This window comes from Malaya genurostris, chromosome 1 (assembly GCF_030247185.1).
Source record: "Malaya genurostris strain Urasoe2022 chromosome 1, Malgen_1.1, whole genome shotgun sequence".
NCBI lineage: Eukaryota > Metazoa > Arthropoda > Insecta > Diptera > Culicidae > Malaya > Malaya genurostris.
This window is the reverse complement of record NC_080570.1, coordinates 82,157,923-82,172,873: the sequence shown is the minus strand read 5'-3', so window position 1 is coordinate 82,172,873 and position 14,951 is coordinate 82,157,923. Positions and strand designations below refer to the sequence as shown.

Here is a 14,951-nt window from a genome sequence, read left to right as displayed (position 1 = left end):
CACAGCTGCCAGTTGTTTGCATTGGTGAAAAAAACAATGAAAAGGGGACAACGGTGGAGAGCATCACACAAAATCAGCCGTTCTAATGGCGCTAAAAGTTCTCTAAAAAACTATTAGGATTTCTTGCTCGCAAATCGAAGGTAAATATCCTCAGTTTAGTGCCAATCTAGAACAGTTTGATTAGATTTGTGCACTTTTCGCTGTGTGAAATTCACAGTAATCGAGATCAAATGAAGCCTTCTTTGTTTTTGCGAAAAATGTAATTGATATTCGGAAGTGTTAAAGAACATGTCAGTTGTTTTCGTATTCACGACATCCAGTTATGTTTCTGACATTGCCCACCCGTCTTTTTGCACGGTTTTCGCAATTAACACGGTTTTCTTCTACACGGTACGAAACCCCCGTGTAAAAAGAGACCTTAGTGTATAACTATTTTATGACCCGCAAAGATATATCCTTGCTGGAGCTTGTGATGGGTAAATTTCAGAACTTCCTAGTGTAGCTGATGAATATCGAGAACATATAACTACAAGCAGTAAGATTTGCGACCATTTTATGTAAAAACAATCCAATCTAAGTTAATTTCATACGACTTCTATGACATATAATCTGCATGGGATCCATATGACAAATCTAATGAATATGAAACCTAGAACGGTTTCGTGACTTTTTTATACGTCAGCGCTCGTTGGGTTAATGCGTCAAAAGTCCCCTTTTATCTTTATTCCGCTATAACTTCAGCATTTCACAACCGATTTTGAACATTTTAACAGCATTGTAATGATCTTGATATCGTTTTTTTATGAATGGTAAATTTTTTACTAACCAGTCGGAAAGTGTATTTATTCTGATGTATTTGTGAGCAACACTCGCCTCCCTCGCACATGCTGCTAGTCTATTGAATTTTTATCAAATATTCACTTCTATATACAAGATAAACTTTGCTATTGTTCAGCAATATTGTAAGGAGTGTATCGAAAATAAGCCATCCATATACATTTGCGTTGTACGCATGTATTTGTGATGGTTTTTTATGCTCAGATCGCAGCATGCTATGCGTTTGGCTGTCAGCTTTCGATTCTTTACTTGTTTGTGCGGTTGAAATTCTGCGTTTTCAAAATGTCGCGTATTGAAAAGGAAGTGGAAATTAAAGTTCTGGACACATGGCTAAGAGAAGGGTATTACTATGCGAAAATTGGCGAAGCGGTTTGGAATTCATCATGCCAGTATTAAAAACATAATTAATAAGTTTGGGGAACATTATTCTTAGGATTGTTACCTTTCGTTTTGTATACACTCTACTGGTGGCTGCTTTGCAGCACCGGACCACCAGTTCAGGGTCGTTTATCTTCTTGGTCACCGGAGAAATTTCACTTCACTATTTTTTTGGGCAGACTTTCTTCCCAACCTGTGGCCACTGAGTAAATCGTTTCGGCGGAAACAAGTAACAAAAAAAAAACAAAATGGACGACACAGCTTGTATATCAAAAGACCGCACAATTTTAAACTTAGGCACTATATTTTGCAATAAAAAAAATAGAATATTCAACTTTTACTACTTGCGCAAGTTTATTGTCTGGTAACTTCTCCTCGACACTCCGTTGCGGCCGTGATGAACGTTGGTCGACTTAATGATCTCAGCGGACGACGACGGGCGGGACGGCACTGGCTTCGGGGCGGTGGGACAGCAACTCGTCTTCAGATTAAGCTGCAACTCGGCCTGTCTGTAGCGGAGGCCTTCGTCCGAGGGTAAAACCCGGAGAGTGGTACTGCACGTACTATTTTCTTCGTTTCACCGAAAAGGCACACACGTCGGGCTAACAGCAAACGAACTTAATCGGTCTAGTGCACTTGTCCCGAATCAAACGTTCGTGGGATACCTCGGTACTAAATACTGATCCCTTTGGATCCACTTATACCAGAATTCAAATAACGGAACGAAACGGATTGTCACTTTTGGTGGGTGACACGCTGCTGCAACCTTCACTCTACCGGGTCAACAAAATACTAGCTCTTGCTTAAGGGTTTTCCCGCGGTTTTATCGGCTTGCTGTCCATTTTCCATCCCAATCCCACCGCCGCCTTCAAAGCATGCCACCCCGCATTTTATGCTGCGATGATGACGATGATGACAGTGTGTAGACAGATGACGGTTACAATGTTTTATCGTTTTCTGGTTGGTGTCTTGATTAATATATGTACCTACTATACTTGTTTCCTTTTTCTAAATATTATTTAATATGTGATATGATTTGATATATGAATTGAACAATAACAAAGATACATACATAAATTGATGAATATAAATAAATAAATAAATACTTTTGAATATAATATATAATTTAATAATGAATATGTAGTAAATAAATGTAAATGAATAAATAAATATATAGATAAATAAATAAATAAATAAATAAATAAATAAATAAATAAATAAATAAATCGAATAAATAATTGAACAAAACCCTACTTTTGACACCAACTTAGGCTATTAAGCAGAACTTAAACGTGACTCAAACGTGTAAACACGGAGTAGAAACGCGATTGACATTTAAATTCTACTTAGACATTTACTGACAATTAATATAAACATAAATATTACAAAATTTGCCATATATATACAAGCTGGACTCAGTGACCAAAGGAACAACATTGTGACCAAAGAATAACAGGTCACAATTTTCCCCGACTCGGTTTAAAAAAAACCGTAGGTTTTTTTTTTCGAACGAAAGCCGACTTCTAATGCGACTACTTCTTCCTTAGTACCAGTTTCAATTCCGAGGGATGATTTTTCCAAAGGCCAGAGGAGCTCTCTCTCCCGGAATTGTATGATTCTAAAGCAGTGAGCCTGTCCATTTTCAGTCTCGTGCTCTTGCCGAAATATTTGTCAAAATCAGGTGCGATATGTTCCATCCATCATTCCCAAAACAACTGCGAAAGTGTAGCTGTCGAAACTGTTTAATATGCGTCAGAATTTGAGACGGTATTTGCATTGGTAGAGCAGAAATATTGATCGGAAACACAACAAATAACAGAAACTATCCGGAAGAAAAACAGACTAAATTTCACATTTTCTCCCCTTTTTCACTGTCACGAAAACGACGCTCGGACAAAAAAACCACTACTGTCACAAGAACGATGCTTGGACAAATCAACACTACTGTCACAAGAACGACGCTTGGACAAAACAACACTACTGTCACAAGAACGACACTTGGACAGAATATTTTCAACCTAACTCATTCGTACGTCTCATTCATTCAATTTCATTCATTCTCAGTCACACTAACATTCATTAATTTTACTCAATCGCACTCACTTTCTGACTCCATATTCATTCATGTTCACGAAACGCATACTACCTTAAACTAATTAAAACTTATATTACGGATCCACTAATGCTAAAATCTTTATCTTTTGGACTCTTTCGCGAAGAGTCAAAAAGAATGATAAATTTAATGAAATGTCTCACTCGTTACGTACTTCAATTACTCTCTCGACTTGCGAGAGAAAATCTTATGAAGCTACGTCGAATGAACCCATTTACGTTGAGAGTGTATAGGCAACAACCGAATGACGGGCAAACGTGATCCCGCCACCCTGGATTCTACCCTGTCGTACAGGTGTTTATCTTCCGATCTGTCAGTTATACTTGCACGTTGCTGACCAGTTGCTGAAAATGGATCGAACGCTGATACCGCTGATATCATTTGGATAATGCTGGTACATAGTTGGTTAATCTTATCGTTTTGTTTTGTTTATTTTTAGGTTTTTTTTTTTTTTTTTTGGAGCTAATGTGGCCGTTTTATTTGCTGCCTGGAAATATGTGGATGGAATGAGTGAAAAGCACGATAAATAAACAAGTGTTTTAGAAAATTTTGTTTTAATGATGCCGCGTTGTTCTGCTATCCGGGTTTCAAGTGTTCGGCCGGCCAAATGCCGATGTTTTTACCATTTAAATCCTCAAGTTAATACGAGGACGTTCCGATTTTCGATCTTATTCGGCAGGGTAGAAACAATGGACCGTATTTGGAATTATAGTGTTCCGCTGCGCTAGATTGTTTCATGTTTTTACGATAGACCATTTGACCTTCGATAAACGATTTAGAAAATTTACGGTGACGTAAGTTATAACGGTCTCGAGAGGATTCGTGTGCTTTATCCAAATTTTTGCGGACGAGTTCGTAGATACGTTCGAACATTTTTGTTCTCCGTTCGTCCAACTCTTTGACCGTTAGTGTTTCGTCGTTACGGATAAGAATATGATCGGTACCAACTTCTGTGAACTCATGTCCGCGAGTGATAAAATAAGGTGTGAAACCTGTCGACGAGTGAACACTAGTATTCAACACCATTTCAATCTCTGAGATACGAGTGTCCCAAACACGTTGGTCCTCCCTCACGTATGTCCGGATAGCCGCATTGATAGTTCTATTGACTCTTTCGACGGGATTCGCCTGTGAGTGATAGCGTGAGTTTAACCAGTGAGTGATCTTGAATCGATCCAATAGTTCCTTAAACTCTTTCGACACGAAACTGCTTCCGTTGTCAGTGATTATGACTTCCGGAATTGAGTTTCTCAAGAACCATTGGTCTTTCAAGATCGCACACATGGGCGCACTTCCGACATTCCTCACAGGATGAATCATCACCCATTTCGAAAAGTAGTCGCAAACTACCAATATATGTTGACTTCCGCGACGAGTGCGGGGGAGGGGACCAATGAAATCTGCTGAAATTATTTGCCATGGGCGTGTAGCGATTTTCATTTTACCCATTTCAGGGACAGTGGGGACGGAAGTTGCCTTAACTTCTTTGCATAACCCACACTGTTTTACATATCGCCGGATCTCTACTGCCATCTTTGGCCAGTAGAATGGTTGCCGGATACGCGCAAGTGTCTTGTCATAACCCGGATGGAAACATTCATCATGACACTGACGAAGAATGGTGAGTATTTCGCTTGTCCAATTCCCCAATCATTTTCCACTCAAACCGAGCATCGCAGGGATTGTTTTTGGCAGTGACGAACTTAAACAGTTTGCCATCGTCGATTCGAAAGTCCACGAAATCGTCGGGTTTAGTTTCTACTTTCCTCAACATTGATGAGTGCCACGAGGAATGATCAATGGTTGCAATGCTTCGCGACAGGGCGTCGGGAACCACGTTCTCTTTCCCTTTTCGATGCTTTACAGTCATATCGAACTGTTGCAAATTCAACGCCCATCGACTGCATCTAGACCCTACTTTCCACTTGGAACTGAGAATGTGGGTCAATGCGGAAGAATCCGTTATGAGGGTAAAATGATACCCTTCGATGTATCCACGAAATGCATCGATGGCGAGAATAGCAGCTAGTGCTTCTTTTTCGGCGGCATGGTAATTTTTCTGGGGTGTTGTTAATTTATGTGAGTAGAAAGAGATCACCCGTTCTACTCCCTGCTGTTCTTGGGTAAGCACCCCGGCAACTGCCACGTCGCTGGCATCCGTTTGAATGATGAACTCTTTGCTGAAATCTGGGCTGCCCAGGACGGGGGAAGAAACTAGTCGCTCCTTGATTTCGCAAAAGGCATGTTCAGCATCATCATTCCAACGGATGCATTTGGTTTTGGTTTGCAGAAGGTTTGTTAGTGCTGCAGTCACCCCGCTGAAGTCTGGAATGAAGCGACGGTAGTAATTCGCCATTCCTAGGAATCTTCTAAGCTTTGTTACTGTGGTCGGCCGTTCGTATTCGATAATTGGTCGAATTTTTTCCGGATTAGCCCGAAGACCCTCTATACTCAGAAGATATCCCAGGAAGGGAATCTCCGACACTCCAAACTTCGACTTCTCGAGATTTATGCTTAAGTTGGCTTTGCTCAGACGACTAGCAATTTCGATCAAGACACTTTCATGTTGCTCAAACGTCTCCGTCACTACGACAATGTCATCGAGATAGACGAAGACGTGTGGTTCAAGCTCTCCATGGCCCAATACGTTATCCATTAACCGTGCCAGTGTTGCTGGGCTGTTTATCAGACCAAAAGGCATCCGCGTGTACTGGAATAACCCTTTACCTTGAACACAAAAAGCCGTGTACTTTCGCGATTCTTTTTCCAACGGAACTTGGAGAAAAGCTTCAGACAGGTCAATGGTGGACAAGTATTGAGCCTTGGGGAGTTGACCGAGAATGCGACCCGGGTGGGGGAGTGGATATGCATCTCGGATGGTTCGCTCGTTAATCTTGCGCGCGTCTAAACAAAGCCGAACTTTGTTGGGTTTGATAACCGGCACACAGTTGAGTGACCAATCTGATTGGCTTCGTTCCAAAATACCGATACTCAACAATCTTTTTAGCTCGACGGCTACCAGTTCCTGCGTCTTTGGAGACATGACGTATGGAAACTGGCGTACGGGAGGTTTATCTTTCCATTCTTCTCCCAGTACGATTCGATGTTGAGCACGGTTGGTTAACGTTAATTGTCCTTCCCGAGCAGGGAGGAACAATTTTTTTATGTTTTCAATGGAATTCTTCTCCCTGTCGGAAAGGATATTTGCCGAATCTGGTTTTTCGTCGACAGATACCGCTGCAGTGGACTCAAACTTACCATAATTTAGAACTGCGGGACGGATTTTGAATCTTTTCCAAAAATCCATACCACAAATACAATTTATGGACAAGTTCTTAACAACCAAAGTAGGAATTACTCTAATACATCCTTGAAACTCAAATGGCAAATGAGCTTCCCCGCGAACTTGAAGCTCATCCCCACTGGCGGAACGTAAAATAACATTTTTGGACGAATTATGTATTTTGTTAAATTTTAATTTATTAAAGAAAGTTTCGCTGACGAGCGTGTGGTTACTACCGCTATCCAGTAGAACACATAATGGATAATCGCCGATCTTCACTTGTGCGTATGGACGATTATCATTGGGAACGGGGTAAGATATTTGATATGTTACAGTAGGTATCACGTAAGTATCGCTGGTAGCTGGTATCCAGTACGGGGACGGAATGTTTTGAGAACTATAAGAGTCTATTACGCATTTGGAGATTGCGGGCGGCGATTTTCGCTCGCATTCAAAGCGTTTTTTAAACAATACGGGCAGTGTTTCGTAGGGAAACCGCGAAGACCACACGTACTGCAGAAAACAGCACGAGGTTGTCTACACAACGCGACGTGATGACCGAATCTTCCACAATTGAAGCAGTTATTATCCGGTGGGAGAACGTGGGAATTAATTACATCTTCCAGGGTTAACTGCGGGCGCGGATGACTTCCAGATGGTCCAGCATCTGGGTCGGAATTGGCGTTTCGTTTTGGTTGGATGTTTTGCGACGGTTGGTTATTTTTATTCTGGGTTTGACTGAGAAGAGACGTGTTAGAATAAACTCTAGTTTGGTTGGATTGAGACACTGCCGCGGTTTGGCCACTCTCCAGCTGACCGGTTGGTTGATTCTTGGGCCCTTTCCTAGAGTTTTGTCCAGCGCCTTCAACAACAAACACATTTTTTTCCGTTCCGAAAACCTTGTTATACGCGGAGAAGTTCAAAGCATCTAACTTCTGACCAGCGGCAAGCAATGTTTCAAGGTCAACGATCGGAATAAATGTCATTTGTCGTTTATAATCTACTCGCATATTTTGCTGTAAAATTTGCACTTTTTCGTAATCAGGGATTTGGACACTCATAGTTCGGAATAAATTTTCTATTTCAAAATAAAACTCGTGAAACGATTCTTGTTTTTGCTGACGACGCTGATAAATTTTCATTTTAATCAACGCGTCCAAATCAGGGTGCATATAGGTTCGCTTCAACTCAAACACTAGATGTTGCCAATTCAACAGTCTGCCTGTGGTACGCTGAGCCATATACCACTTCAGTGCTGAACCCGTAAACAAATGAATTGCCGATTCAAAAAGTTGTACCTCTCCCACATGTTCTGCTTGAGCTAATGCTTGAACCAGTTCAAGAAATTCATTTAGTTTCAGCCCCTGGTCATCACCGCTGTATTTTGCCATGTTCCACTTTGCGACTGGAAGTGAATGACGGCTCTGATACGGTATTGTATATGGATTAGGTTGGACTGTATTGAACATTTGTGGGTCTCTTGCAAAAGAATATTGACCAGCTGGGGGTTGAGAATGGATGCTAGATATGGCTTCAGCTGGATTTGGTAACATTGTTGGATCGAAAAAAATGTGAGAAGGGTCATTGTGCATTAAATTATTGTTTTGAATTGGTTGGTTTGGATTATTGCGAAAATGTGGATGACTAGACGACGAATCGAATTGGTTGGACGGCTTAGCAAATGGAATATTACTTAGAGGCAGGCTTCCCAGCAGTACTGCTTTTCAATGACATCCGCCACGAGATAGCATGAACTGTCTGAGTGCAAAGTCGAAAGCCCAGTCTACAATATGTGTGAAGCATATGCCGAACTGTAATGGCAACAGCGCTCGCATGCCTAAATGAATGCTGTCACTGAGACAGTTTCTACTCACCAGTTTGATGAGAGTATTCTATCCGGAGAGTAGTCAAACCGAACGGGCTGTTTGTATCCTGTTTCTTTCTGTTCGCTCATTCGCATAAAATGTTACGGGGACAGCCTTAGAAAATCGAAGACATCCTTTGATTTTTAGGGAATTACTGTTACGAAGGGCTGTCGCAAGCCGGCTGTCTCATCAATGTCTCTTGAAGCAATGAACCGGCTGTTTCTGGAGACGAGCTGTGGTTCATAGTGCGCTCGCACTATTTCGGTTGCCTCAATGAAACGGTACTAGTACATACGATTGCGTTGTTGGGATTACCTTTGCAGGAAATTTTAGGGTTTCATTACATTACCATTGTGAAATAAAGAAATTGTTTTAGATTTATATATACTGTCGGCGAAGGCAATGAATTTTAATAACTAACGAATATTAAAAGATAAACACAGAGTTTTGTGTAACGGCTCATATATCTGAATTACTGAAGTATTCATCCTTAGTGCTTACTTCTTATTCCTAAAGAAACAGATACACTAGCATTCATTGATAATACTTCGAAAATATCTTATGCACCCTTATTCTGAATAACGACGTTTTGATTTTTCTGTTTCTCCTAGGATAACTAAACCAATGAATTTTTTAGGATCGGAAATGACAGTCACAATATTATTATTATTATTATTGTTATTATTATTATTATTATTATTATTGTTATTATTATTATTATTATTATTATTATTATTATTATTATTATTATTATTATTATTATTATTATTATTATTATTATTATTATTATTATTATTATTATTATTATTATTATTATTATTATTATTATTATTATTATTATTATTATTATTATTATTATTATTAACGAATGATTTCGTTGGTCCTGAACCAGCTTTACCACTTTCAACTAGTTGGATAAAGCACAAGATTCGTTCTTGGGCTGCATCCAAACATGCCAGCTACTGGCGCAGCTTGCAAACTTGCGCTCAGACAAAAGCATTTCTACCAGATTTAAATCTGAAAATGTCAAAGTGTCTACTGTATTTTTCCAAGCATCATTGCAGTATTCTGGCCAGAGCTCTGACTGGACATTGCAAACTCAATTATCATAGCTACTATAGCTACTATTCAACGTGCTGAGTATTATTATTATTATTATTATTATTATTATTATTATTATTATTATTATTATTATTATTATTACTATTATTATTACTATTATTATTATTATTATTATTATTATTATTATTATTATTATTATTATTATTATTATTATTATTATTATTATTATTATTACTATACAAATAGCTTTCAAACTTAATTGTGGTCGTTCACCGGGGAATCACACCTAAATTTTTCAATATATCATTTTTCATTTTTTTTAACATAATTTCTTTTCAGAAAGAAAACTGCTAAATATATGCAATGAACTCGGCTCTCAGAATGTTTCACTATTCATTTACAATATTTAAAGTTCCAAACGTTTAATTTTTTTAAATGCGGACACAAGCTACTTAGACAATTAGACGGTAGAAAATTTTCGACATTCTTAGATTTGTAACTGCGGAAGTCGGATCCGAATTAAATTCAATAGTAACCTATGCAGCCTTTTTATTTCAGCCTGATTTGGGAAAATAGGTGCAGTCATGCCTGAGAAATTGAGTGACGTTGTTTGACACATACAATACACATACATACACACGGAGGAATTGCTTAGCTTATCTTAGTCGAATGTCAACTTTCACTAGTCGGATTTTCAAGTAATTTCAAAACCTTTTTTTATGACAAAATCAAAATCTATGTATAGAGACACTATGAAATTTTTATAATTCCAATGACAGATATAAGATTCTTCAAAACCAAATTGAGCTTGAATTCATGTTTAGGTAGTTTTTGTTACTTACCATTTTTGGAAATATAAGTGTACTTTATAGGTAATCGTACTCCCCAAATTTCCCAACCAGAACCGGCAATGAAATTCAATACGATGAATCTATAGTGATTTTGAAACCGTAAATGATAAGATTTTAGCTCTAAATTAATGAAAATAATTTTTTATTCATTTTTTCCCATCGATTTGTAGTCTTTCCGATTGTACATGTGTGGAATAATATGATGGAGTAGGTCATGGTTTAATTTTACTATTAAAATGTTCGACAGGTTTTGTACGGACAATTTTGTCCGAGCTGACGACAATACTAACGCCAGAACGCTAAACGCTCTTTCAACAGAAACTTGCGTTGCAGGCACAGTCATGAGGGTTAAAGCAACTTCCGAAATTTCTGGATGGGAGTCTTTTCGATTTTCCCAATGCTTCCAAACGTCGAACATGTGACAGTTTCAACGTGTGTAAAAGTCGCGAACTTCTGGTAGCTATGACCAAAATAATATAATAGTTAATATGCCGTTTCTAGAGATAAGATAATTCAATGCATAACAGGAAGAAAATGAATTCCAGATTATCAGCACATATGTATTTTGGAATATATTCCAAGTTAATAGAAACACTATACTGTTCATATATAGAAGATAACTTGATATGTCTGGAAAGCTTGAGACCATATTACTCAAGAAAGACATTATTAAATAACTTGGTGAACTAAAACTTTTTTTTTTAAATAAACCGAAATAAACATTCGAATCTGTTACGGGCAACCATGCTGCATTCCACACTTGGAAACATGTTTTTTGGAAGAACCGGAATTTTTCATTCAGTTTTTGCATTCAAAGCTTTGTTGTACGGTACCTGCAAATAAGTTCCTAAATGATTTTTGCATTGCTAATTCCGACTCCAAATTTTGCACTCAAGGTTTTTATTCGATTGGTGGTTCAATGTACATATAACGAACTTAACGAGCCAGATTTTGTATGTTTCAGTTCTGACTTGGAAAGATTCTTAGTGTCCGTAGTATTGCAGCACTGACCATGCAATAGTCCCGTAGACGTACAAGTCGACTGCAAAGTTGAATGCTATTCAGAATCACGCTAACTAGTATCGAATACAGAATCTTCAATTTGAATATATCTTTTGCTACAAACATTCATTCACCGTTTACATCTAAAATCTGATTCAATTGACTTATACACTTTTGTATAAGAAACGATCGCGCCTTTGATATCCTGAAGGAAGAGATAAAGAGGATGGAAATAATGCTCCACGCACTTCAGTACGCGCCTACACTGTGAATGCTACAGCCGACAAACCGAACGTAAACTGCCTGAAACGAGCACGCCGAACTCAGATCTTTAATTATGAATATAATTTCTTGAAAACAAACTTTTCTTTCTATAGAATTCCATTGATCGATCGATTCATAGAAGATCGACCAAAATATAAAAATTAACTATTCATTAAAACCAAAGTCCGTTCTTCAATCCGTTTCGTATATTATTAATTATCAATTATATTGTTATCAATGCCCTACCAACGGTGATTGCTATGCGCAATGATCAACCGCTGCGCAAAGCAATCACCAAAGGCAAAACTAAAACCCACATGCTTGCCTCGAATCTTCATAGCAAACCAAGAGCAACAAATTTGAACCGCACCAGCTACTGTCGCAGACCTGGTCAAGGGAGAGTAATATTTTGCTCTCGACAGAAACAACGCAGTGACTGATACCCAAAGTTTACTGTCGCAATAGCGAGAACTTCATGCTTCTTCGGCTGTCCTGGACCATGACAAAATGTCTTGAGATGGAATGAACTGTCGAACGAAGTGAATGACGGCAACGTTGGCTGTACAGAACTATTTGTCTAAGGGCTGTCGTGATGAAACCTATCACAAGGCTGTCATGGAAAGAGTGACAAGACAGCCTCAATAATAATGTCGCGCGGCGGTACATTTGGGAAGCCTGCTTAGAGGTCTTCTATTTAAACTGGGATATAGTGTGTGTGGGGTGAATTTATTTGGGTCAGAGAGAGTTTGAGTCGTAGCATTATTCATTTCCGTACGTTTAGCTAATTCAGCTTCTAAATTTAAAATTCTTGCTTGCAGTGATTCGATCCATTCTAGATCATCCTCACTGAGAGCAGTCTTTCGAGCATTATTATCATTTGACGGAGTCGGGGTAATATTTAGTTCTTCGTTTGTCCCAGGCGCTAAACAATCCCCCAAGAAAAAGCCAAGAAGTTCCACCAATTCAACCACCGTATTTTGCAAATTACTATGCAATTTTGGCGAACCTCTCGATTCACCCAGAACAAGCACAAAACGCATACCGACGTGAACTAAACGGCAACAACAAACCTTCTTCGAATCCTCATCCCCTTCTTCCAAACTCGCTTTCAACTCGGCATACCGCTCCAAACAATTTTCAATTTCGGTAGTTGGATCAGTTACCATTCTACGGAAGCATTTTCCCGTCGTATCTTCCCTTTCCACTTTCAGCTGATCTTTCAACCATTTACGCTTTCGCGTGCGATCCAAACCTATGGAGAGACTAAGGGAACGGGAAACCAATTCATGGTCCAGTTCGTCGTCGGCTAAGTACTCCACTTTTAATTTGTAGTACAAACCTGAGAGTAGCTGACAAGCTCCGTCAAAGGTGAGATTTGCCTTGGTCATCGTACTAATAAACGACAGAAACCAATCACAAATCGAAAAAACGACGATAAATTTTACACCCGCTAGAAAATAAACAAATATCACAAGTATTTATATAATGAAGTGGTATTGGTAAATGTCAAATTTAGTCTGTATGTATGAATGAACACTTGGTAGATTAACATAAACGAAATAAAACGATCAATTTTCCCGCACAAACCATAGCATTTGACGGCGTGTCCGATGGACGATTTTTCATCACTCGCTACAATTCGCAAAAACAACAATTACAATTAATTTCACGAACAACTTCAGAAACTAATATCGACCTGATGACTAAACGAATAATGAAATGAACGGTGTGAATTGAATTTTCTCCGGGAGACACAATGAAAAAAGTGGTTTGCTTCTGGTCTAGGAATCAAAGCACTTTTTTTTTATTTTGCGTTGGGCGCCAATTGTTATCTTTCGTTTTGTATACACTCTACTGGTGGCTGCTTTGCAGCACCGGACCACCAGTTCAGGGTCGTTTATCTTCTTGGTCACCGGAGAAATTTCACTTCACTATTTTTTTGGGCAGACTTTCTTCCCAACCTGTGGCCACTGAGTAAATCGTTTCGGCGGAAACAAGTAACAAAAAAAAACAAAATGGACGACACAGCTTGTATATCAAAAGACCGCACAATTTTAAACTTAGGCACTATATTTTGCAATAAAAAAAAATAGAATATTCAACTTTTACTACTTGCGCAAGTTTATTGTCTGGTAACTTCTCCTCGACACTCCGTTGCGGCCGTGATGAACGTTGGTCGACTTGATGATCTCAGCGGACGACGACGAGCGGGACGGCACTGGCTTCGGGGCGGTGGGACAGCAACTCGTCTTCAGATTAAGCTGCAACTCGGCCTGTCTGTAGCGGAGGCCTTCGTCCGAGGGTAATACCCGGAGAGTGGTACTGCACGTACTATTTTCTTCGTTTCACCGAAAAGGCACACACGTCGGGCTAACAGCAAACGAACTTAACCGGTCTAGTGCACTTATCCCGAATCAAACGTTCGTGGGATACCTCGGTACTAAATACTGATCCCTTTGGATCCACTTATACCAGAATTCAAATAACGGAACGAAACGGATTGTCACTTTTGGTGGGTGACACGCTGCTGCAACCTTCACTCTACCGGGTCAACAAAATACTAGCTCTTGCTTAAGGGTTTTCCCGCGGTTTTATCGGCTTGCTGTCCATTTTCCATCCCAATCCCACCGCCGCCTTCAAAGCATGCCACCCCGCATTTTATGCTGCGATGATGACGACGATGACAGTGTGTAGACAGATGACGGTTACAATGTATTATCGTTTTCTGGTTGGTGTCTTGATTAATATATGTACCTACTATACTTGTTTCCTTTTTCTAAATATTATTTAATATGTGATATGATTTGATATATGAATTGAACAATAACAAAGATACATACATAAATTGATGAATATAAATAAATAAATAAATACTTTGGAATATAATATATAATTTAATAATGAATATGTAGTAAATAAATGTAAATGAATAAATAAATATATAGATAAATAAATAAATAAATAAATAAATAAATAAAAACATAAATAAATAAATAAATAGAATAAATAATTGAACAAAACCCTACTTTTGACACCAACCTAGGCTATTAAGCAGAACTTAAACGTGACTCAAACGTGTAAACACGGAGTAGAAACGCGATTGACATTTAAATTCTACTTAGACATTTACTGACAATTAATATAAACATAAATATTACAAAATTTGCCATATATATACAAGCTGGACTCAGTGACCAAAGGAACAACATTGTGACCAAAGAATAACAGGTCACAGGATGAGCTACCAGAAAGAGGCAGAGGCGGTTCTTCCAACCCGAAACTGGACCAGAAAGTTG

The 14,951-nt window shown here is 38.8% G+C and overlaps 2 protein-coding genes across 2 annotated transcripts; both read right to left on the bottom strand.

Annotated features, from left to right (window-relative positions):
* Positions 1–3,967: 3,967 nt before the first annotated feature.
* LOC131426467 (uncharacterized) lies at positions 3,968–4,612 on the bottom strand. Its single transcript, XM_058589217.1, has one exon. The coding sequence runs from the start codon at positions 4,610–4,612 to the stop codon at positions 3,968–3,970; it is 645 nt and encodes a 214-aa protein (XP_058445200.1).
* A 316-nt stretch (positions 4,613–4,928) lies between these two features.
* LOC131426458 (uncharacterized) lies at positions 4,929–13,043 on the bottom strand. Its single transcript, XM_058589205.1, has 3 exons — positions 12,726–13,043; positions 7,229–8,035; positions 4,929–7,124 (listed from the first exon to the last, which is right to left on the bottom strand). The coding sequence occupies exons 1-3, from the start codon at positions 13,041–13,043 to the stop codon at positions 4,929–4,931; spliced, it is 3,321 nt and encodes a 1,106-aa protein (XP_058445188.1).
* Between the last annotated feature and the right edge of the window lie 1,908 nt (positions 13,044–14,951).

What these genes read in the sequence shown, in the direction of transcription:
- LOC131426458 (XM_058589205.1), bottom strand. Translation starts at nt 13,043, where the DNA reads ATGACCAAGGCAAATCTCACCTTTGACGGAGCTTGTCAGCTACTCTCA. An exon ending in GGGATGAGGATTCGAAGAAG is followed by an intron (nt 8,036 to 12,725) that starts GTTTGTTGTTGC and finishes ATACCGTATCAG; the next exon opens with AGCCGTCATTCACTTCCAGT. An exon ending in CGCAGTTAACCCTGGAAGAT is followed by an intron (nt 7,125 to 7,228) that starts GTAATTAATTCC and finishes TGTTTTCTGCAG; the next exon opens with TACGTGTGGTCTTCGCGGTT.
- LOC131426467 (XM_058589217.1), bottom strand. Translation starts at nt 4,612, where the DNA reads ATGTGTGCGATCTTGAAAGACCAATGGTTCTTGAGAAACTCAATTCCG.